Source organism: Pseudochaenichthys georgianus, chromosome 4 (genome assembly GCF_902827115.2).
Source record: "Pseudochaenichthys georgianus chromosome 4, fPseGeo1.2, whole genome shotgun sequence".
NCBI lineage: Eukaryota > Metazoa > Chordata > Actinopteri > Perciformes > Channichthyidae > Pseudochaenichthys > Pseudochaenichthys georgianus.
Genome location: NC_047506.1, coordinates 44780100 through 44803106, shown reverse-complemented (window position 1 = coordinate 44803106; position 23007 = coordinate 44780100). Strand labels below are relative to the sequence as shown.

Below are 23007 nucleotides of genomic sequence, written 5' to 3'. Positions count from 1 at the left end.
CTCGAGCAGATATTTCTTCTCCAACTACAATCTCAATTTCATTTATTTTCTGCAATATCAGTCATTGCTTGAGTCTCAGAAACTTACCTGTAGTCTTCCCTTGTAGCGACCAGACTTGACACGTTTCGAAGAATTCCTCCTCCGCTCTCGATGATGGCAAGCGAATTGGTTTGACATCGGTACGTCAGTGTGCTGACCAGAAAGCCCAGCGCGCCGTCCACTGAGCATATCGCCACCTTGTTGTCAGTGCTGTGAGCAGAAAGGTTCCACAGAGCACTGAGGAGGCTCTTCAAGGTCGACTCCTGGAAGTCAGCAAAACAACATATCAGGTGTTGTTGGCTTTGTACACAAACACAGAAAGTACATATACTCATAAACATACTGTCTTCAGAGCTTACATTTTCATTTGAAATTATTCAGAGCGTACTTTTTAAAATCACACTGTGACTTGCTGTTGGAACTGACAAGTTACTGACTTGATAGGATTAGCTAACTCTGGTTACAAACATTTAGAAACCTTTTAAACACATTTGCAGAGTTTTACACTATGCTGTATATCATGTATATCATTCGTGAAAAAAAGCGTAAAAGCGATGGAAACTTCCACAAGATATAAAATGAGTCATTTAGAAGATGTCTTTAAGATCTTCCTCGCATTACCTCTGTGCGGTGAGGTTGTTTGAGTTACCTTGGTCGCCTGCAGGGCACAGGTCATCAGGGCAGACACAGAGCCGATGTCTCTGAGGACCTTCTTACTGCTGATGTCGGCCCTCCAGGATAGGTTCCTCAGGATGCTGGAGACCACTTGATGTAGCTCTTCACTGTCTGACGCCAACTGGGCCACAAGAGCCAGCAGACAGCTGTTCTTGGAGCACAGAGTGGCCTGCAAACAGTTTGGGGCAAACAGACCCACTTGTTTCAGTTTGGTAAATCAATCAAAGACATTTCTGATTGATCTGTTGGCTGTCACAGAGGCCTGTCGGTCGGAGCTGCTGGCACAGAGGCCTGTCGGTCGGAGCTGCTGGCACAGAGGCCTGTCGGTCGGAGCTGCTGGCACAGAGCCTTTCGAGCATATTTCTGTCTGGCCTTACAGTTTATGAATTATTTAGCATTTAAATGACATACTATACTATTTTTGTTGTATGTTTTTTTTAACACACATCGTTTGATTGTTGTTATTTGTTATTTTTTATTATCCTATGCTTTTCATTTTTTATATAGCATACTATGAGTTTTAATCTGTTATGGATTTTTATTGTCATCACATGACATGCTATGCTGCATTTTTTTTAATGACTTTTTTTTGACAACATATTCCATTTCCTGATTGACTTTTTATGACACATTTTAGTTGTAGTGTGTTTAAAAAAGTTAAAGTATAGTATATGTCATTGTAAAGGACCAGTGTTAGTAACAGTCCTAACAAAAAGGGTGGGAATCTATTGTTGAAGAAATATTTAGATCTTGTACTTAAATAACATTAGCATTATCAAACTATGTATGCTCTATTACAAGTTAAGGTTGTGCATTAAAAAGGTAACTTAAGTATTCTTGTAATGCGAACAAGTATAGAAATGAGAAAATATGTATAAATGTATATAGTTACTGTCCACAACCGTGTTTAGGTTACTTTTCTCATATTGTACACCTTTCCACGACAGATCTTTCTTCAGACATTACTGCCAACTGAACGGGCAGGACGGATGAAGCACCGGTGTACCTTGTTGACGACGTCTCCGAAGGTAAGGTTCGTCACAGCCATCCCTGCGTAGCGGCGCAGAGCCATGTTGATGGGGTCGTTCTGCATGCCGTACATGTCCTGCTCCAGGTGGATCAAATCAGCCACGACCTGCAGACCGCCTGGAACACAACACAACCAATCTGAGTACACGGGCCACTCGTGTGTAGTGAACATAAGACTGGTCGTTGTTTCACAAACCTAATTCGTTCATGGCACGCCGGTACTCCTCTTCAAAGGAAAGCTTCATGATGGCGCACATGGTCTGACAGATCTGAGGGTCTACAGGCTCAGGGATGTCTGCAGGGAGGAACACAAATACGTCTATTAACAATACATCTACTGAATGAGAAAGATGTGCCTTAATGTTGTACAGGTACAACACAAACAATGTACTGCATGTTGCTGTACCCAAAAACACTCCGAGCTCGTCGCCACACAAATGAAGGGATGTATAATTGGTTTGAAATGCAAAGAAGACAATTGTGAGTGGAGGAAGAAGTCCTTACATAATGTACTTTAGTTATAGAAGTGATACTATAGTGTGCAATTAACAACTGCTTTATTGACTTGGCACTTATAATTCACATAAGCCATGGACTGCTGTGGTGTGTATGATGTGTGAGCTTAACATGTTGGTGGGACTCAACAACTTGTTTGGAAGTGCAGCCGGAAGCTGTGGGCCATGAATGTAAGAGAAGAACGTGTAGGCCCAAGTGTATTTGCTAATGGAAGCTGTTCTGAAGCAATGGAACGTAATGTGTGTGAATGTGAGAGAGTTCTAACAGCCTGTAGAGTAACATGGTATCAGGGTTAGGGTGCCCGCCCATTATGTTCACATTGGGCCCGCCCGGGGAAATCAAAGGCCCGCCCACAGATGTATGTCTGCCGCCGGGTCTGAGTAGGAGCCTGAGGCAGAGGTGGCGTGAGCTCCTCCTGGTCCAAAGTGTCTACACTCTGCTCCCCAGTGGGCGTGGTGAAGTCTGAGGCGACCCCGCCCGTTTAAAGGGTTGTTCGCGTTTCCAGATGTATAGAGGGAGCTCAACCGACCAATGGAGCTTTAAGAACTTGACTGACCGGTGGTTTTGGTTCCTCCAGGCGACGGTGTCCCTGCGTGGCTCTCGATCCAGTCCCAGCCGCTGTCACAGTAGGTCCGGACCTGCTCCAGCAGGTGCAGCACCCGCATCTCGCGGCGGGCCTGGCCCTCGTCCTGCTGGGAGTAGATGATGTTGTGGAGGGCGGCGCTGGCTCTAGATCTGGCCTCCCTGCTGCAGCCCGTCACAGTCCCTTCCGTCACTGCCTCCCCCCCGCTGGGGGCTTCGTGTAGGATCTGGACCAGCAGCGGGACGCAGCCGGACTTCCTCATAGCAATGCAGCTGTCCTGAGAGCTGGACAGAGCCAGCAGAGTGCGAGACATCTCCTCCTTGTCTCTGTTGGCGAGCATGGAGAGCAGCCAGAACACCATCTCCACCTGCAGGGGGGGGCAGGACAACTGTTACATGCAGATCATTATTAGGCCCAGTCACCGACAGAGGCAGTGCGGAGGACCTATTTAAACTGATAGAATTATAATATTTTGTATTTGCCGGGTTTGACTGCGTCTCTGGGGTGCTTGCAATAGTCCAACACACATGAACGCTAGTGGGGGGTGAGTAAACAGTGGTCACCTTGCTGCCTCCATCTGCAGGAGCTTCTGTTCCTGCGCCTCCATTCTCTGGCTCTCCAGCAGGGGGCTTCTCAGATCCAGAAAGCTACACACACACACACACACACACACACACACACACACACACACACACACACACACACACACACACACACGCGTGCACACGCACTCGCACACACACACGCATGCACACGCACTCGCACACACACACACACACACACACACACACACACACACACACACACACACACACACACACACACACACACACACACACACACACACACACACACAAGTCGAAGAAGACATGAGGATGAGGGGGATAAACTGAAGATAAGCTTTGATTTGAACATAGCTTTGAACGGAGAACCAAGTAGAGAATGTGATTCCTGTCCGAGATGATCAGGTACACCAGCAGTACACAAACGATCCATGCATTCTAAATGTGACATACAAACAAGTGTTGGTGTCATAATGATGTATGCCACATTTATACGGCAATATCTGTCACTGTGATATCCTCGATCTTTGCAGACAAATCACTCGTCAGATATTTCACTTAAAACTGATTCTCAATTATTTTATCATTATAACTTTATTTAATAATTACATTAGTATGCTTACATACAAGGTAAACATAGTTTGAAACATAAAATAATAGGTTCATAAATACAACAAGCACAATGTCACACCAAAACATATCTTGTTTACAGAAATGTGTCAATGCCGTTCTTAAATGTTGCACGTGAGGCACTCAGTGGACATTAGCTCAAAGCTAACATCCGGCATGTTTACGTTTTAAAGCATTGTTTGTTTTAAATGTTCATCAATGTGCATTGTCCCTCTTCAAATAAACGATGAAATGAAAAATAAATAAAAAATGTGTCATCACATTTCATTTTGGTGTCAATCATGAATTAAACATCCGTCACGTGAGATCAGAGGGATGGATATCTCAGGATCGGTTTGGTTAATGTTCCGCACATCAGCTGCTGATATGTAGAAACCCTGCATGCACAAAGCTGCTGAGGGCATGTTCATTACACACAATCCAATATATTCATGTTATTGATAGCAGTGCTGTTGAATATTTGTATCAGAATTTCTAATAGGAAAATAATCAGAACATATAAGCCATTCTGTTAGATCTTATCATTACATGTTACATACATGGCAAAGAAAAGCATTGTAATAATAATACATTTATTTTGGGGGGCGCCTTTCAAAACACCCAAGGACACCTTACAGGGTTACAGATTTACAAATGAAAACAGTGGATTTAGTGAAGTATCAGCCGGGGTAAGACAAGACAAACAACAGGAAGTGGACTACAAAAGGACACAAAAGGACACAAAAGGACACCGGGTACAGGTTGAACAGGTGGGTTTTGAGTTGGGTTTTGAAAGTTGTTCTGGAGTCAGACGTCGGATGCGTCGTGGCAGGTGTTCCAGAGTCTGGGAGCCGAGCAGCTGAAAGCTCGAGCACATGGTTTTGAGGCGAGAGCTTGGGACGGTGAGCATTGTCGGAGTGTGATGCAGGGTCAGTGTATGTTTCGGTCATTGGATTTTCTTTTCACAAATGGATATTCAAAAACAAAAAACGATATTTAAGTTTCGTTTTAAAATTGAAAAACCCAAATTGAAATACAAGGCGTTTTCTTTATCATGGTCAAAAAGGGATTTACTAAACTTAAAAAAACGGGATGATCATTTTCTACTTCTCAAAACAAAAAATAAAACTACAGTTTTTTCATATTCTGCTACCGGAAGTTACCTTACAAAATAAGAGCGCAGATGAAGTCAGAATCTGTGGATCTACGGTCCATTTGTTTTCTTTATTAAACAAGTAAACGGAAGAGCGTCTGAGAGGCGTTTTTGCTTTTTACCTTACTAAATGGTCTCATGGTCCTTGGAGCGAGGCGGGGCGAGACTCATGGGAGTGATTTCAAAACACAATCACACTTTGAATCACTCCAGTATCCTGTTGAAGGAACGGTGATTATCATGAACAAGGGGGATTTAGCGATCACAATTAAAACGGCCAAGACACACTTTGAGCCCAGAAAACAAATGTTATTAAGGGCTGTACAAATAATAAGCCTATGTCTAAAATGGACAACATTGTTAGGAGATTTAAAGGTCCCATGTCCTGCTGTTCTGGTTCTGACCCGTCCCCTTGTGTTATGAAGGTTTCTCTGCAGAGTCACAAATCCTCAAAGTGCACCCTGTAGGGAGTAAAGCTCTAACACAGAGAAGACCTGTCTGTTACCCCAGAACGCCTCGTTGGACATTTATCTGTTTCCATTGTTTGCTTCCTGGGTTCTGTGACGTGTGAAAACCCAAATCAACAACAAATGACCGGATTGGCCCAAATGGACCAATCCACGGAGCACCTCACACGCCAGGATCCCTTGGCTATCTAACAGGGAGTCCCCATTGACTTGCAGAGAGCTCCCTGGTTGGTAACAGACGAGATGGGATGGTGGAGAAACGCTCTCCGCAGACCCATTCTCACAGCGCTATAAACCTTACTCAATATCAAGCCACACTTATTGTTTTTACTTCGGCTGTGAGTGTTTGTGTGTGCTCAGGATGAGTTTGGCTTGTTCTCGCTGTATCGCCGACCCAGAAACCTGTCCGCTCCTCGCAGCAGCGGCGAGCAGCAACGAGCCTCAGTGTACAGCAGCGTGAAGTACTCATCTTTCAGCTAAAAAGCATTCAAATAGCGGATTCAAAAACTGAAGAACTCAGTGTGCATTTTGACCCGGTGGCGACAATACCCATTGACGCAGCAGCCACTGTGAGTACTATTCTTGTTTAATTAGACTTCTCTGTTTCAGTTATTCTACTCTGTATAATTGTTCTGGAGTTATTGTAGCTAAAACTAGTGATGTTACGTATTGTGCCGAGGCTTCGGAGCGTGTGTCGAGTAATCCCCGAAGCTTTTTGTGAAGCATGTATCGAGGCTTGTATCGTTTTGGGCCAGTGACGTCATCGATAACAAACGAAGCCTCGCTGCCTGTCGATACCACGTGACTGCTTCAGGAAGCCATTCAGATCGGTTGAACCGTTGAACCACAACGCTCATAATACCCATGGATGTATAATAAGAACCATATTACCCCTCCTGTACCCGGGCCCGGTGACACGATGGAATCAAGAGAGCTCAGACCCTCACTCATATAGAGGTCGGAACATGTCATAAGTATAAATAGATACAAGCATAAATAAATGTAGGAATAAAAACATGAATACATATGTTGCAGTTTTTTCCGGGAGCTTTAGTGTGTGTGCTGTGGCTCAGCTGGAAGGCAGTTGACTCATGACCGCAGGGTCCCTGGTTCAACGACTCGTCAATACGTCTCTTTTGTTGTTTATAAAAGCTACAGCTAAATGAGATAATGTAGTTAATAAATGTATTCTTTGATATGGTTTAGCCTTTCTCCGGCTACAACATGGTTACGTTTATGAATATTATTAAGGAATACATATCCCTCTTTGTAATGTTTACCAGCCTCCTTAGGCTTTTCAATCACAATCATTCAACTGGAATAAATACAATATTGTTAACATGAAAATATGATTTTCTGTTCGTTGTTTAGAGTTATTCTAAGGCTTTACTCATTGGGAACTCGGTATGAGATAGAGCACACTGTTGAGAAGTCCAATCTGCCTGTTTTACACACTTTGACCAACAGGGGGGGTTTGTGTTCAAATGAAGCCCATGATGAAGCCTCATGAGATGAACCCTTTTGCGAACCAATTGGCTGGAAAGCTTCAAAGCTTCATATGGCTTCATCTCGCCATCATTAGCTAAAACGGCGCTTTTGAGAGAATTTAAATCTCAGATCTGATCACGTGAACCTGTTGCACTGCTCTCAGTAGGCGATCTAGGCTGCATTTAAATAGGCAGGGCCTCTCAGCTGTCGCCCATCAGCTGTAGAGAGTTCACTAATTAGAGGGGCGTGGCCTCACAGCTGTGAGAACTCAGCAATCAGGCGTCCATTTAGGTAGCTCTTTCTTTGAGCGTCAGCCCGACAAAGACCTTGGAGTCCTGCGGGAGTAAGACTGACAAAGACATTGGAGTCCTGCGGGAGTAAGACTGACAAAGACATTGGAGTCCTGCGGGAGTCACGAGGGTGGCAAAGAGGAGGTAAATCCTACTCTGATTGAGCTAAGTATCGCTGGTGTTTTATTTTTATTTTCTTTAGCTTTCTAGCCCCTCATGCTATAATCATGTGTATTTTCTCCTTTCCTGTTTATGTGTCTTCTCGCAATTATCACTGGCCCCGTGTATCGCCTAATCGCTATAACCGGCCTGCTCTCGTCTATCCCACGTGCTCCACTGACATCCAACATCTAGTTTCAGGCGACCTGTGGAACTGCCAGTCAGCTGTTCCTAAGGCTGACTTCATCTCTGGCTACGCCTCCCTGCAGTCTCTGGATTTCCTTGCTCTCACTGAGACGTGGATTACTCTATCCAACACATCCACCCCAGCAGCTCTCTCCACAGCATATTCCTTCTCCCATACACCCAGACCCACTGGCAGAGGAGGTGGCACTGGTCTCCTGCTCTCTCCCAAATGGAGCTGTTCCCTCTTCAAGCTACCTAACTTCACTCCTTCCACCTTTGAATTCCATGCCGTCACAGTAACCCATCCTATACAATGAACCATTGTTGTTCTCTACCGTCCACCAGGCGCCTTGGGGGACTTCTTGGAGGTATTGGATAATCTCCTCTCACACATCCCTGAAACTGGCCCTCCCGCTGTACTTCTCGGAGACTTCAACCTCCAGACGGGGAAGATAGACGAACCAACATCTCTGTTAACCGCCTTTGCTTTCTCACTGTCTCCGTCCCCACCGACTCATAAAGCTGGCAGTGTCCTTGATCTCATATTCTCAAGGAACTGCTCTACTTCTAACCTCTCTGTAAACCCGCTCCACACCTCCGATCACTTCTTCATTTCATTCTCTCTACCCCTTTCCAAACATAACAAACTAATCTCTTCTCATCCTGCACCTGTCCACCGTAACCTCCGTTCCCTCTCCCCCTCTACCTTTGCCTCATCGGTGCTCTCAGCCCTCCCTTCCTCTGACTCGTTCCAACTTCTGCCTCCAAACTCTGCTGCAGAAACTCTCCTCTCTACTCTCTCATCCTCTCTGGACTCTGTGTCCTCTCACATCTCGGCAGGCTCGTCAGTCCCCTCCTGCTCCCTGGCTAAATGACGCACTGCGTGCTAATAGAACCGTCCTTCGGGCAGCAGAGCGGAAATGGTGGAAATCCAAACACCGTGACGACCTCCTAACCTATCAGGCTCTGCTCTCCTCTTTCTCTGCTTCGATCTCTCAGGCAAAAAGCACTTTCTTTCAAGATAAGATCCAATCTTCCTATTCCAATCCCAAAAAACTATTTTCCATCTTCTCCTCCCTCCTGGACCCCCCCAAAGCCCCTTCCCCCTCCTCACTTCTGTCAAGCGACTTTATTAACCACTTTGAAAAAAAGGTTGATGATATTCGCTCTTCTTTTTCTGACTCACCTCTACTCACCGCTGGGTCACCAGACCCTCCTTCCACCCGCACACTGACCTCCTTTTCCCCTCTCTCGCCAAGTGAGGTTCTTACCCTCATTACCTCTGCCCGCCCTACCACCTGTCCTCTGGACCCTATCCCTTCAAACCTCCTTCAGACTATCGCTCCTGATATTCTACCGTTTCTCACCCATTTCATCAACACTTCTCTAACTTCTGGTCACTTTCCAAACAGTCTCAAGGAGGCAAGAGTAAACCCTCTCCTAAAGAAACCCACTCTCAACCCGTCTGATGTTATAAACTACAGGCCTGTCTCTCTCCTCCCGTTCCTGTCTAAAACTTGAACGTGCTGTCTTTAAACAGCTCTCCTGCTATCTCCATCAGAACAACCTTCTGGATCCGCACCAGTCTGGTTTCAAGGCAGGTCACTCCACAGAAACTGCCCTCCTTGCTGTCTCTGAGGAACTGCACACTGCTAAAGCAGCCTCCCTCTCCTCTGTCATCATCCTTCTGGACCTGTCTGCTGCATTCGACACGGTGAACCATCAGATCCTCCTTCGCACTCTCCAAGAACTTGGAGTTTCAGGCTCTGCACTTTCCCTCCTCACCTCATACCTCAAAGACCGCACCTACAGGGTAACTTGGAGAGGGTCCGAGTCCGACCCGTGTCAATTAACTACAGGGGTCCCTCAGGGCTCTGTTCTTGGTCCCCTCCTCTTCTCCCTGTACACAAACTCGCTCGGATCTGTCATTAGCCCGCATGGTTTTTCATACCACTGCTACGCTGACGACACCCAACTAATTCTGTCCTTCCCCCGCTCAGAGACCCAGGTCGTCGCACGCATCTCTGCTTGTTTAGCTGACATCTCTCAGTGGATGTCCGCTCATCATCTCAAGCTCAACCTTGACAAGACTGAACTGCTTTTCCTTCCGGGAAAAGATTGTCCCACTCTTGACCTGACTATCAACATCGACCCCTCTGTTGTTTCCCCGACTCAGACTGCAAGGAATCTGGGTGTGATCCTAGATAACAACCTGTCCTTCACTGCAAACATCGCTGCTACAACCCGCTGCTGCAGATACACGCTTTACAACATCAGGAGGACGCGTCCCCAGCTGACCCAGAAAGCGACGCAGGTTCTGGTCCAGGCTCTCGTCACCTCACGCCTAGACTACTGCAACTCCCTCCTGGCTGGTCTACCTGCATGTGCCATCCGACCTCTGCAGCTCATTCAGAATGCAGCGGCTCGTCTGGTCTTCAACCTTCCTGAATGTTCCCACACCACGCCGCTCCTCCGCTCCCTTCATTGGCTTCCGATAACTGCTAGAATCCACTTCAAGACACTGGTACTTGCGTACCATGCTGTGAATGGATCTGGCCCTTCCTACAGCCAGGACATGGTTAAACCGTACACCCCAGCGCGTGTTCTACGCTCTGCATCAACCAAACGGCTCGCTGCACCCTCGCTGCGAGGGGGACCCAAGTTCCCATCAGCAAAAACACGTGGCTTTGCTATCCTGGCTCCAAAATGGTGGAATGAGCTCCCCATTGACATCAGGACGGCAGAAAGCTTACACACCTTCCGGCGCAGACTGAAAACTCATCTCTTTCGACTCCACTTCGAGCGATATAATTATTAACATAGAATTGCTAACAGAGCACTTATATACTAATAAAGGACTGGCTTATCTATAGCCAGTTGAGTAGCACTTGAAATACTTGGCTCTATGAAATCTGATGTACTTTATGATTCTGTTTTCTTCAAGGTTGTGTCCTCCTGGTCGAATGTACTTATTGTAAGTCGCTTTGGATAAAAGCGTCAGCTAAATGCAATGTAATGTAACCTCGCAACGTCCCGACCAATCGGAGCACACTGGGCTCACGGGGGGGGGGGGGCAGGAGCTCCAACAAGCCGTGTAGGACAGAGAGTGAATACACATACTATACAGATATACATATACATACTATACGGATGAGAAACCAATGTGATTTTGGAAAATTGCACAATGTAAATCTATTCTAACAACAATGGAACTATGATCAGTAGAAATGGCCATGACATGGGACCTTTAAACTATACAGCGGTTCTGCACTGCGGTCACTCAGCCGCCTCTCAAGTTTGTTTTTTCAAATCAGCTGCTCTTCATTTTTTGTGATATATAGTGATACAAATATATTTTACCACAAGTTCTTAAGGAAACTGACATTGTTGGACTGGGTTCTAGTTTGACTTCTACCAGAAATAAAATGAAGTACTTTTACTGTGTACTTTGTGAGTAATCCTCAGTCAAAGTCCCCTCCTTAGTACATAATGCATGTTTTTCTGCTGTCTTTGATGAATGATCAAAATAAAATGTTACCATTAGTTCTTAATGAAATTGATACAGTTTTGACTTTGTATTAGTTAGCCTGCTACTTACAATACATTGAAGTACTTTTACTGTGTATTGTTTGAGAAATCCTCTGTCAAAGTCCCCTGCTGAGAACAAAATCAAGCCACTTCTGCTCAGTTTGATGAGGGAATTATTTTTTGTTGCCATTAGTTCTTCGTGAGATTGATCCTGTTGGACTCAGTACTAGTGATGTAGCTACTTACTATGTACTTTTCCAGTACTCCTCTGTCAATGTCCCCTCCTGAGTACACAAATGCATGTTTCTCTGCTATTTTAAATAAGCGTTAAAAAACCTTTCTTCCTGAGACTGATATTGTTGGACAGAGTATTTTATCAGCAATACTTCCAGTCAGTACTCCGGCAGCAGCATGCTACAGCTTGGAAAGTCTTTAGAGTCTGGCCTGGATAGCTGGTCTATCCTTCAGCACACTGACACACTCTGTCACTCTTGTTGGCCTCTTATGATGCTGCTGTCTTTTAATATATGATTATTTCTCTGCTCCAGTTCATTCCTCTCAGATTCTTCCATCAGTCCCAGCAATAGAGCTTCGAGAAATGTGTCCAATTCAGCAAAATGTTTTTTTGTGAGTGAAGGCCAGAGCTAAATTATAGATTGTTTGATTGTGTAATTACAAGGTGAGAGAAAATAAATCCACATCCTCCTATGAAACCTATTTTATTTCCTTTTCCATCTTATACTTAACCTAACCCACTTACTTGTGTTAGAACATTTGCATGTTTAACAACATGCTGATATATATTTCCCAGCCTCAAGGAAATACTTAAAAATAAATGGATTCATAATTTTTAAAAATGGATTAAAATGTATAAATTAATAATGTTGTGTGCAAACATTTCAAATTTAAATATAAAATGAAAAAAAAGTTTTGGTCAATATACGTTTGTTCTGCCTAAAATGGTTGAAATTGAACGTAAACTACATCTAACACCACATGCATGGCAATTAACCCATTTTTGCCTGCTATTTAAATTGACTTTGGTTAGTTAATACAAATATTGATATTATATATATAATATATAGTTAATGCAACACTTTTTTTTAAAAATACTGCAAATGAAGAATATTTGTAATGTTCTGCACAGATATTGCCTTAACTTGAATTTTAAAACACGTGGCAACTTTATTAATACAGCAGTTGAAAAAATGTGTGGAAGGATAAATTCATCATGGGCTTCAATGGCCCTCTAGTAAAGGGTGTTTTATCCTCAGATAGTGGTTTGTTTAAATAACTCGTGACATTTTAATAATTATTGCAAAAAAGGGCTCCAAAAAAGGCACATATATATAACCTGGCCGGCTTAGCCAGTGTGTATTTCTTCAAGCACCACAAGATTCATAGTTTAGAAAGTACAATTCTGGGCCATTGATTGTGTCATTTCTCCAAACACATACAGTAAAAATGCCTGTTTTGAAGCCTTCAAATGGTGCAGGAAAAGGACTTTACATTGTATTATACTTAAAGACAGGACTATTCAGTTAAGAGAAGAGAAAAAAGGAAAGAAAACTGTTATAATGGGTGATGTAACATTAATGACAGACATAATATGAGGTCCTTGGCACTCTAGAGGGGTCATTTTGTGATCATGGGGCATCACCATGGATGTATAATAAGAACTGGATGCAGCGTGGGAGGCGGGGCCTCGTTCATTCGAGAGTTGCTCATTGGCGCATGAAGATAAAATGACCCAACTTTTGAGAGAGTGAAACGTCACGAAAGTATTCATATAATCATATAATCCGTTCTTATTGGGTATCCAAGGGTAAAGGTAAAACTCATGTAGTACTGAACACGTCACATGAATGTGCCGGGCGGCGCGGTCCCGTGGGTTAGATCCGCGTTAATAATGCAGAGGAAAATAATTCTCAGAATAACGTTATTAGCATATGTTACAACTTGAAGACCGAATGTTTTTAATAATACAAATGTTCATACTGGGTAGTTTATTTAGTTTAAAAAAAGTATCCAACAATTTACAGACGTCTCTTTCCCAATGTTAGTCAATGGGAACAAGTGTTTCCGGGCCCAGCGACTAATACGGAAGTGTAGTACCGCCGTTTGGCCACAACGAATAATTTCCTCAGAGTCCGGCGCACTTCCTGGGGGCTTGGGCATCACCCTTACAGCATCAGGACAATACCATATGGAGTCAGACACTGGAAGTGTGCTGGAGGCTGATGCGTTGACTGGGACTGATGGAAGGATGAGACTGAAGAATCGGCGAGGAACGAACTAGCGGCTGAGAAATAATCATATATTAAAACAGACAGCAGCATCATAAGAGGCCAACAAGAGTGACAGAGTGTGTCACTTTGCTGAAGGATAGACCAGCTCCCATGCCAGACTCTAAAGACTTTCAAAGAGGTAAACATGCTGCTGCTGGAGTACTGACTGAAAATATTGCTGATATCATGTCTAGCCTACCATATCCTCTTAAAATACTCTGTCCAACAATATCAGTCTCATGAAGAAAGGTGTTTTAACGCTTATTCAAAATAGCAGAGAAACATGCATTCTTGTGCAGGAGGGGACATTGACAGAGGAGTACTGGAACAGTACACAGTAAGTACTTCATAGTACTTGTGGGGGTAGTTTCACTAGTACTGAGTCCAACAGGATCAATCTCACAAAGAACTAATTGCAACAAAAAATAATTCCCTCATCAAACTGAGCAGAAGTGGCTTGATTTTGTTCTCAGCAGGGGACTTTGACAGAGGATTCCTCAAACAATACACAGTAAAAGTACTTCAATGTATTGTAAGTAGTAGGCTAACTAAAACAAAGTCAAACAGTATCAATTTCATTAAGAACTAATGGTAAAATTATATTTGTATCACTCATCAAAGATAGCAGAAAAACATGCATTATGTAGGCTACTAAGGAGGGGACTTTGACAGAGGATTACTCACAAAGTACACAGTAAACGTACTTTATTTCTAGTAGAAGTCAAACTAGAACCGAGTCCAATAGTGTCAGTTTCCTTAAGAACTTGTGGTAACAAATATTTGTGTCACTCCTCAAATATAGCAGGAATAATGAAGAGCAGCTGATTTGAAAAAACAAGATTTTAGCAAACGAGTGCTTTTGTTTTGAAATCACTTCCGAGAGTCTCGCCCCGCCCCTCGCTCCAAGGACCATGAGACCGTTTAGTAAGGTGAACAGCAAAAAACAAAAACGCCTCTCAGACGCCCTTCCGTTTACGTGTCTAATAAAGAAAAACAATTGGACGGTAGATACACGGATTATTCTGACCTCATCTGCGTTCTTATTTTGTAAGGTAACTTCCGGTAGCAGAATATGAAAAAACTGTAGTTTTTTTGTTTCTTTTTTATAGTGATTTTATTTTTTGTTTTGAGAAGTAGAAAATAAAAATCATCCCGTTTTTTAAGTTTAGTAAATTCCTTTTTGACCATGATAAAAAAACGCCTTGTATTTCAATTTAATTAAATATTCAGTCGTTTTTGTTTTGAATATCCATTTGTGAAAAGAAAATCCAATGACCAAAACATACACTGACCGTTGCACACAGCTCCTAACTATATTTCAGCATGATTTTTTTTGTTCATATTATTTATAAATCCTCTCATGGGGCGAGCTAGTTCAGGCAGTCAACTCGAGCACTTATGAGCATTCATACATAACGCCCCTTGCCACTCTACAACCAACCAAACAGAGTCTCCTTAATATGCCGCTCTATTTAACCTGCAGATCTCTCTCCATGCATTGCTGCTGCTGCTATTGCTGCCCCAGCTTCCACCTGTAGGCTCGGGGGGGGGGGGGGGTTAGTTATTTAATCATCACTCATCGTGCTATGTATATCTATGGAGTGATGATGCCCGAGCCTTGACTTCTAATAGACGTGTTAAAGGAACACGTGAGTTGTCTGACTGAAGTACATCAGGTGAAGTCGGTTCTGGGCTGAATGCCAGAGAAGGAGGAAAACAACACTGACCCATTTCTGCTCTCTGTGCATTTAAAAGCCAACGGCTGAATCATTTATATCAATAACAGGAGCACAGACGGAGAGACTGATGAGAAATACTTTCAATTTGATCTTTTGAACACTTCTTACCCATCCTGTGTAGACTCATAGGCCGCTCCCTGAAGCAGCTTTTACATCTAGGCTGATTTCATAAAGAAAACTAATTGAAGTAGTAGTGGAAAGTAGGCCATGTTATCATGAATATTCCCTCTTTTTGTTCTTGCTGTTATGTTTTTCATCATTTATTTTTAACTTTATTTTTGAGTCGGTCAATCAGATCAAGGCATGCCTGCTGCGTTCTGAAAGCATTTAACAAAACACTGCTAATCTAAACACACACACACACACACACGCACACACACACACACACACACACACGCACACGCACACGCACACACACTCCTCTTTGTCTGCAGACAGTCTTTGGCTCACACATCACACCCTTAGGCGTTGCTATGGTGACGGGATGGAGAGAAGGGGGATGAAAGCTTTGATACGACTGAGGATTTCAGACTGTGAATCCAAATGAGTGTGTGTGTGTGTGTGTGTGTGTGTGTGTGTGTGTGTGTGTGTGTGTGTGTGTGTGTGTGTGTGTGTGTGTGTGTGTGTGTGTGTGTGTGTGTGTGTGTGTGTGTGTGTGTGTGTGTGTGTGTGTGTGTGTGTGTGTGTGTGTGTGTGTGTGTGTGTGTGTGTGTGTGTGTGTGTGTGTGTGTGTGTGTGTGTGTGTGTAAAATAACAAAGGATGCCTACATATTTCTTCTTGCGTGAATGTGACTGAGCGTGTGGCTCTGATCCAATCCTCCTCCATTAAACAGCGAGCTGCACACATGACCACAAAATGGACGTCAGCACGAGGAGAGGAGACAGGATCACTTCACTGCCAGGACTCATCTGTCAGCGGAGGCAGGGACAGAGATCTCACCTACCATCTTCATCTGAGGACAGACTGCCAGGAAATGTCCCAGACGCACCCACAGACGCAGGATGACACAAGTTCACCATCCAGAGCTGGATAAACTAAACTTATAAATACATCTGTTAGTTCTTGGTATACCATTACCACCTGGTTCTGTTACTACTGTTATAGTATGTTACTGTATATACAGTATACGTATGCCAAAGAGCGATGTTTCTAATGGCCATCAGGGGGCAACTCTACTGGTTTCCAGAAGAAGTAAACAATTTCATAATGTAATAATGATTTAAATTGCTAGTTCCTAGTATTTGTAAATGCAGCATTGTGTAGAGTAGGATTCAAGAGTGAAACAGACGATAAAGTAAAGTATGCTACGATTTCCTACTTCTGGTTCTGGTTTGATTCTATTGGATTTTATTTGTCGCAGTACCTTTAATGGAAAAAAGTGTTTTCTCCTTTTTAGGAAGAAATACAAACAATTACCAGAATTTGGAGGAGGTGCTGTTTTTTCATTGTCTTAAAGGTCTCCTATTATACTATTTGTAGACATATATTATATGTCTCAGATATATAAAAAACATGTCTATGAAGTGTTTTGCTCAAAATACCAAACAGATCACCCATTGAAGCCACATACCCCTCTATTTCAGCCCTGTTAGACAAGTGCTGATTCTGTGTCCGTAGCTTTAAAAAAAGGGGGGGGGGAGCTCAGAATTCTACGGAGATTCTCAGCTAAACGCTGCCGTGATTAAATCAAGCATTCTCTCTGAAACAGTATGGAGCTCAAACGCTTTCTCTCTCGCGCGTTTACCACAAGGTGAGTACCTTTTATATCCTGCTTCTTTACGTACTCTCTCCAGTACAGCGTTAGCTCTGAGTGTTAGCGATACTTGCTAATGTAAACACAGATATTAATAATAATAATGTGTTTGTTATTGATCTTTTTTGCAATACTGTATGGTATTTTATACTGATGTGTAATTTGTCTTTATCTACTATCTAATATTGTTTTGCTATAACAAATATATTGTATTATATTTTACAGTTATAAGTTATTGTTCTCTTGTTGTTTTGAAACAATTCAGAACATAATTAATTATAGTTAACCAAAGTGCTATCCTTGTTTTTCACTAATCCTAAAACTGACACCCATGTCTCATTATCTCCCGGTTTATCTTTAACTAGGTCTGACCCAGTTCTCTGGTCTCCTTTAATCCAAGATACTTCTCTTTTTGTTTCTTAAAGTGGACCTATCATGCTATATTTGAATACTATATTGTAGGGCCATACCTATATAAAACATGTCTGTATAGTTCTTTTTCAAAATACCAAACAGATCATGCATTTTAGCCATGCCTCATTTCGCTCTATTTGCTCTATTCCAGCCCTGTTTTCACAAGGGCTGATTCTGTGGCAAATGAGCTGCAGCTGACCACGCCCCCCTGGAAAGGAGGGGGGCGGGGCACGAGCGTCATGTTACCATGCTGTTACCATGCTGTTACCATGCCACGCAACCCCTCATTCGGTTGGAGAGTTGCCCATATAGGCGGAGCACCCCGTTTCTGACGTCAGAACAATTTCAAATCTGGATCAGTCTGTATCAGATCCGTTGCAGCACCGTTTTTAGAGATCTGGGTATGGAGGAAAAGAGAGAGGGTTGTGTTTTCTGACACTTGGTGAGTTCCCTGACACACCGTGGACACATGTCCATGTATAAAAGACGTACAAAAGTGCATTTTGCATGATAGGTCCCCTTTAAAGAAACGTTACAGGAGTTTTGGCCTATTTTAGACCCATATAACACTTTAAGAAGCTAAAGTCCCAATGAGTTGTGAGGTGAACCATCCAGAATATGGATGTGTGTGAGCACCACAAAACTTCCATGGAGAGTAAAGGGACTAGGGTTGCAAAATTCCGGGAATTTTCAAAGATGGAAACTTTCCATGGGAATTAACGGGAATAAACGGGAATGGATGGGAATAAACTGTGCATTTTCAAAATTGAAGGTTGGCTCTTCATGGGGAACTTCAATATAGTTGGGGAAAGTATATTTTAGCATCATTTTGACTAAAACAAACAGATGCCATTCAAGTACACTTGAATATCCATGCCATAGCACACTACTTACTGCATGGTTATTGAGACCACACCCCCTACAGGCACTGTGCATTCCTCGATGTTTTCGTTCTTCAATGAAACTAATAATTGTTCAATAAAATAGTTAAAACTTGTTCTCTTAAAAAAAAAAATCGAATATTTCCAAAATTCCCCAGCTTAACTTCCCATGGAAACTTTCCGGAAATGTACCGGACATTTCCCGCCCCTTTGCAACCCTAAAAGGGACACAACAAAGAATCTGAGCCTGTGCTCTTCAGGGAGCTGGGCTAGAAGAAGGACACAGTATTAGCTGGTCTCTCTGCCGCTGATGTTTTTATCGCCCTGCTGCCTCGTTGTTATTCTCAGAGGGAAGCTGAGCCACTCGCTGTCTTTATCTCAGACTCGCTCCATGCCAGCCCTGCAGCCTGGCAACAGCCAATCACAGCTCAGCTCTTAGACCTGTCTCTGCATGGCAATGAGCCAAGATGCAGATGGTCAGAGCGAGGATGAGGAGAGACCTCTGTATGTCTAATCATGTTCTTCAGGTTCTACTGACCCAGAACCATCATGTAAAGAACTGTGAAGAACTAACAAGATAATATCAGTTAACATTAATCTAGTCACTCTGGGTATATTAACTTATATATTGTATAACAGGCTCTGTTTCCTTTTAAAACTAAACTCAGTTGAATATGTTGCATTGCTATTGATGTACTGTTTGGTGATGGTGGGCATGTTCATACACTCCAAAGCAACGACATGAATGAAGGAGTACATGATTTATATGATTACATTATTATCTGTATGAATTGTTTTATCCACTAGTGAATTTTAAAAAAGTACAATATATGCATCTGAGCTGTATTGAAGCAGAAGTACAAATTAGAAGATAAAGAAACTTAAGTATAGTACAAGTACCTCAACATTGTTGCTTAAGTGCAGTACTCTCTCTGCGTCCCTGCATTTTTTTATTTGATTTTGAAATCTTATTGTAAAGCATTTTGTAACTGTGATATGAAAATTGATTTATATTATTACACCACTTTTTAATAAGCTTTTTCTTATCGAACGGTAAATGTTGTGTTTTGGATTTACTTTTATCATTTTATAATTTAAAGTAAAAAAAAAGGTCTAACATCAGCTACTCAATACGGTGAAAGTGTGTACGATGTGTTTGTTTACAGGCACAAATCCGTTCATGCAGTAACTTCTTTGTCATTACACATATGTTGTATTTAGATACATTTTATTTTCAACTAATATAGAACAACTGCTTCAAGATTTATTTATTTTTACTTAGAATTCTGCAAAACTGAATTCACTACCTTAATTCTTACATTTTAGAGTGTTTTTAAATGAAACTTGAGTTTTAGTTTTTCTCAAAATCAAAACCTAAACTAACGAAGTGACAAGTGACAAGCAGCCGAGGGCTCACCTTGTCTAAAGCAGGAACACCCAGAGTACTACAGAGTGAACCGACTGGCTGCTGAGCCGTCAGAGTACAACATGGAGACAAACTGGTCGAACCAGAAACACGTTCAGCTGAATGAAAGAATGTCGACTGTCCTTTTCAACACCGAGAGACGCAGCATACAGCCACAACACTCATACTGAGGATACACACGTGGATTCGTTTTTAATCATCTTGGTGTGTTTTCAAAGGAAGAAATGTCCAGAAACGTGGAGGCTAAAGCAGCTGTAAGTATCCGACTAAGACGCTGTGATTGATTCAGATTCAAGAATAAGTCTGAACATGAACTGAGAGGAGTAGAGACAACAGGAACCTCAGACCTTGTGTTCATGTATTTTGATTCACTTTGGGTTAGCTCTGTTGGTTGGACTATAATAAGCATTTAAAAAATGTAACATTGTATTTTCTGAAGTTGGGAACCATTAAGCAAAGTGAATGTAGAGTCATGCAGGCAGCTATGTGGGTCTGCACTAACACGCAATGGAGCTTTCAATAGGATGCTAACACCAGCATGCTAACACCAGCATGCTAACACCACATGCTAACACCAGCATGCTAACACCAGCATGCTAACACCACATGCTAACACCACATGCTAATCCCAATGACATTGCTAAAATGTTGGACTTTATTTGAACCCAAGAGATTTAATTAACATCATTTGGGTGTGTCAGTGACTAAATAAAAAGGAATGATTCTGAATAGAAGAATAGTTCTAACCATAATCAAGTATTAATGACAACTTGTTACTAACTACCGAATTCAACATGTATTTGATAATACAGGTGCTCTCTGAAGTCTCCAACAATACAACCAAAGGAATGAGTCATGTTGAGGAACCTGCACAGGAAACGGAGCAGAACGTGCCGGAAATATGTCTCCAAAAGGACGATGTGACTGATGATGGCGAACAAGAAGACCAGAAAGACAAAGACACGAGGATGAAAGACCTGCTTCAAACAAGTCAGAGAGATATAAGATCCATAAGCCCACTGAGCTTCATCATGGAGGACTTGAGCCAGTTTAAGGAAGAAGTGTTGAAGGTGTTCAGGGACAAGGACACACACCCATTAAGTCAGGCAGAAAAGGAACCTGCCATTAGTACGCTCGACCTCCTGAAAGAGGACTTGAGCCAGTTTAAAGAAGATGTGACCAGCGTCTTCAGTCTGTCGAAAGAGACCAAGTCCACAGATACTAAAACAAGCAAGTCAGCAGAGAAGACCATCAACCGCCTGAGCTTTCTTCATTTTAAAGACGACCTTTCTAGCGTCTTCAGAATGGGTCCTTCAAAGGAAAGGGGCAACAAGGCCAAGGAAGATTCATCCAACACCTTTAGAATGACAGCAGAAAGCCTTTTGAGAAGAGACCAAAAGACTTTCCTAAAAGCAGAGAACTCTGAGGAAGTTAAAAAGGTATTCTCAGAGAAGGAGGAGAAACAAAAGGATGCTGGCTTCAGGGGAAACCTCTCAGAGTCCACAGAAGAGAACATCTCAGAAAGCATGAAGGACAGGATGCACGAAGTGGAGGACAGGGAAGGCGGCATAACTTCCTCTGATGACAAAGGTACTTCTGAGAAACTTCAAAGTGAGGAGACGGTTCCTACGCCAGAGGCAGGTAGGCTGGATCTCTGCACTGTTAAACAAACATTCATTTAGAAACCATTACAGACGCTCCATAGTCTCTGTATCACAGCATTAGGGACACTAAGGCCTTCTCTGTAACTATGGGTTCATCAGCTCAAATCAAATAAGTCATTAAGTTAAGGGAAGACACATAACAATGAGGGCTGGATGCATTAAGAGGTAAATATCACCACACTGCTGGCAAGCTGTTCGATCATGTTTTGTAACTCAATACAATGTGTAATCTGTAATGTGTTACATCTGTCTCAAAGCCAACAGTACACAGACCTGAGGTTCACTGTCAGTCACGTCACTGGATACATCACACATCTGCAGACTGAGTCCGTCTGCTTTGATTGGTCTGTTTCAGAAAGTTACACACATGACAACTCAACTACAGTGTCCTCAGAAGACGAGAGGGTAAAGGTGAACAGAGTCAAAGAGGAAGAAGAAGAAGAAGAAGAAGAAGAAGAAGAAGAAGAAGAAGAAGAAGAAGAAGAAGAAGAAGAAGAAGAAGAAGAAGAAGAAGAACTACGAGGAGGAGGAGGAGGAGGAGGAGGAGGAGGAGGAGGAGGAGGAGCAGGAGGAGGAGGAGGAGCAGGAGGAGGAGGAGACGACTTGTGGTCACTGAAGAACTGTAAGCGTTCTACCTTTCTGCTTCTGAGTGCACTTCATGTGGTGGTTCTGTCTGAGGAACAATATGTGTATTTAGAACATTTAACATTTTAATTTCACAAATGAATTGCTTTGTTTTTGTTATCTTCTTTGTGTATCTTGTTATTTTCTGTATCTTTCTTCTTTTGGATAGAACTGGTTGTCAGCTCAGAACACAGGGTGGTACTGTGCTGTACTGTTAGTGTGAGCGCACACTGTGTTACGTTGTATCACGTTCCTTTAGTCATGAGAAGATATTATAAAAGATGTCCGCAGCAGATCAGCTTTAATACGAGAATAACTAAAACATAATTCTTAGATAATATGAAATGTGTTGTCGACCTGAAGACATCAGCCTGAATCATCGTTAGGGCCACAGCTGCTTTCCTTCTGTTCCACACTGAGAGCAGACTGAACACGCTCTGTGCTCTGCAGCGCGGTCTGGAGCTCCTGCTGGAGGACGTAGAACTGCTGAAACTAATAATCCTGTTCCTTGTCTTTTCATTCAGCTGCCTGTTATTTGACCTTTGACCCCAACACTGCCAACTCAGAGCTCCGTCTGACCGAAGGCAACAGGAAGGTGACCCGGGTGTGGTCGGACCACCGGCCCACGGAGCACCCGGACCGGTTTGAGCGCTGCCCCCAGGTCCTGTGCAGGGAGGGGCTTCTGGACGCGGCCTACTGGGAGGTGGTGTGGAGCGGCGGAGCGGACATTGGCGTCTCCTCCAACAGCATCTGCAGAGACGGAGACACGCGCAGCAGCCTGCTGGGACACAGCGAGCGCTCCTGGAGTCTGGAGTGTGCAGAGGGCAGCTACACGCCGTGCCACCAGAGCGGCAGGTGCAGGCCCTCCTCGCCACAACCCTTCACCCACAGGGTCGGGGTCTACCTAAACTGGTCTGTCGGCTCCCTGTCCT

General features: G+C 43.2%; 1 protein-coding gene across 4 annotated transcripts in view; it reads right to left on the bottom strand.

Moving 5' to 3' along the window:
• The window catches only part of apc2 (APC regulator of WNT signaling pathway 2), a 64250-nt gene that overhangs the window by 9490 nt on the left and 31753 nt on the right, over positions 1 to 23007 (bottom strand). For 3 of the 4 annotated variants that reach the window (XM_034081559.2, XM_034081558.1, XM_071202955.1), the window contains exons 8-13: positions 3406 to 3489; positions 2816 to 3209; positions 1940 to 2038; positions 1721 to 1860; positions 689 to 883; positions 88 to 302 (exon numbers count right to left, since the gene is read on the bottom strand). In XM_034081559.2, the coding sequence (XP_033937450.1) occupies positions 88 to 302; positions 689 to 883; positions 1721 to 1860; positions 1940 to 2038; positions 2816 to 3209; positions 3406 to 3489 (1127 nt within the window). Of the gene's footprint in view, positions 1 to 87; positions 303 to 688; positions 884 to 1720; positions 1861 to 1939; positions 2039 to 2815; positions 3210 to 3405; positions 3490 to 23007 lie in introns of those variants that run through there. The other variant, XM_071202956.1, reaches the window with a different exon arrangement.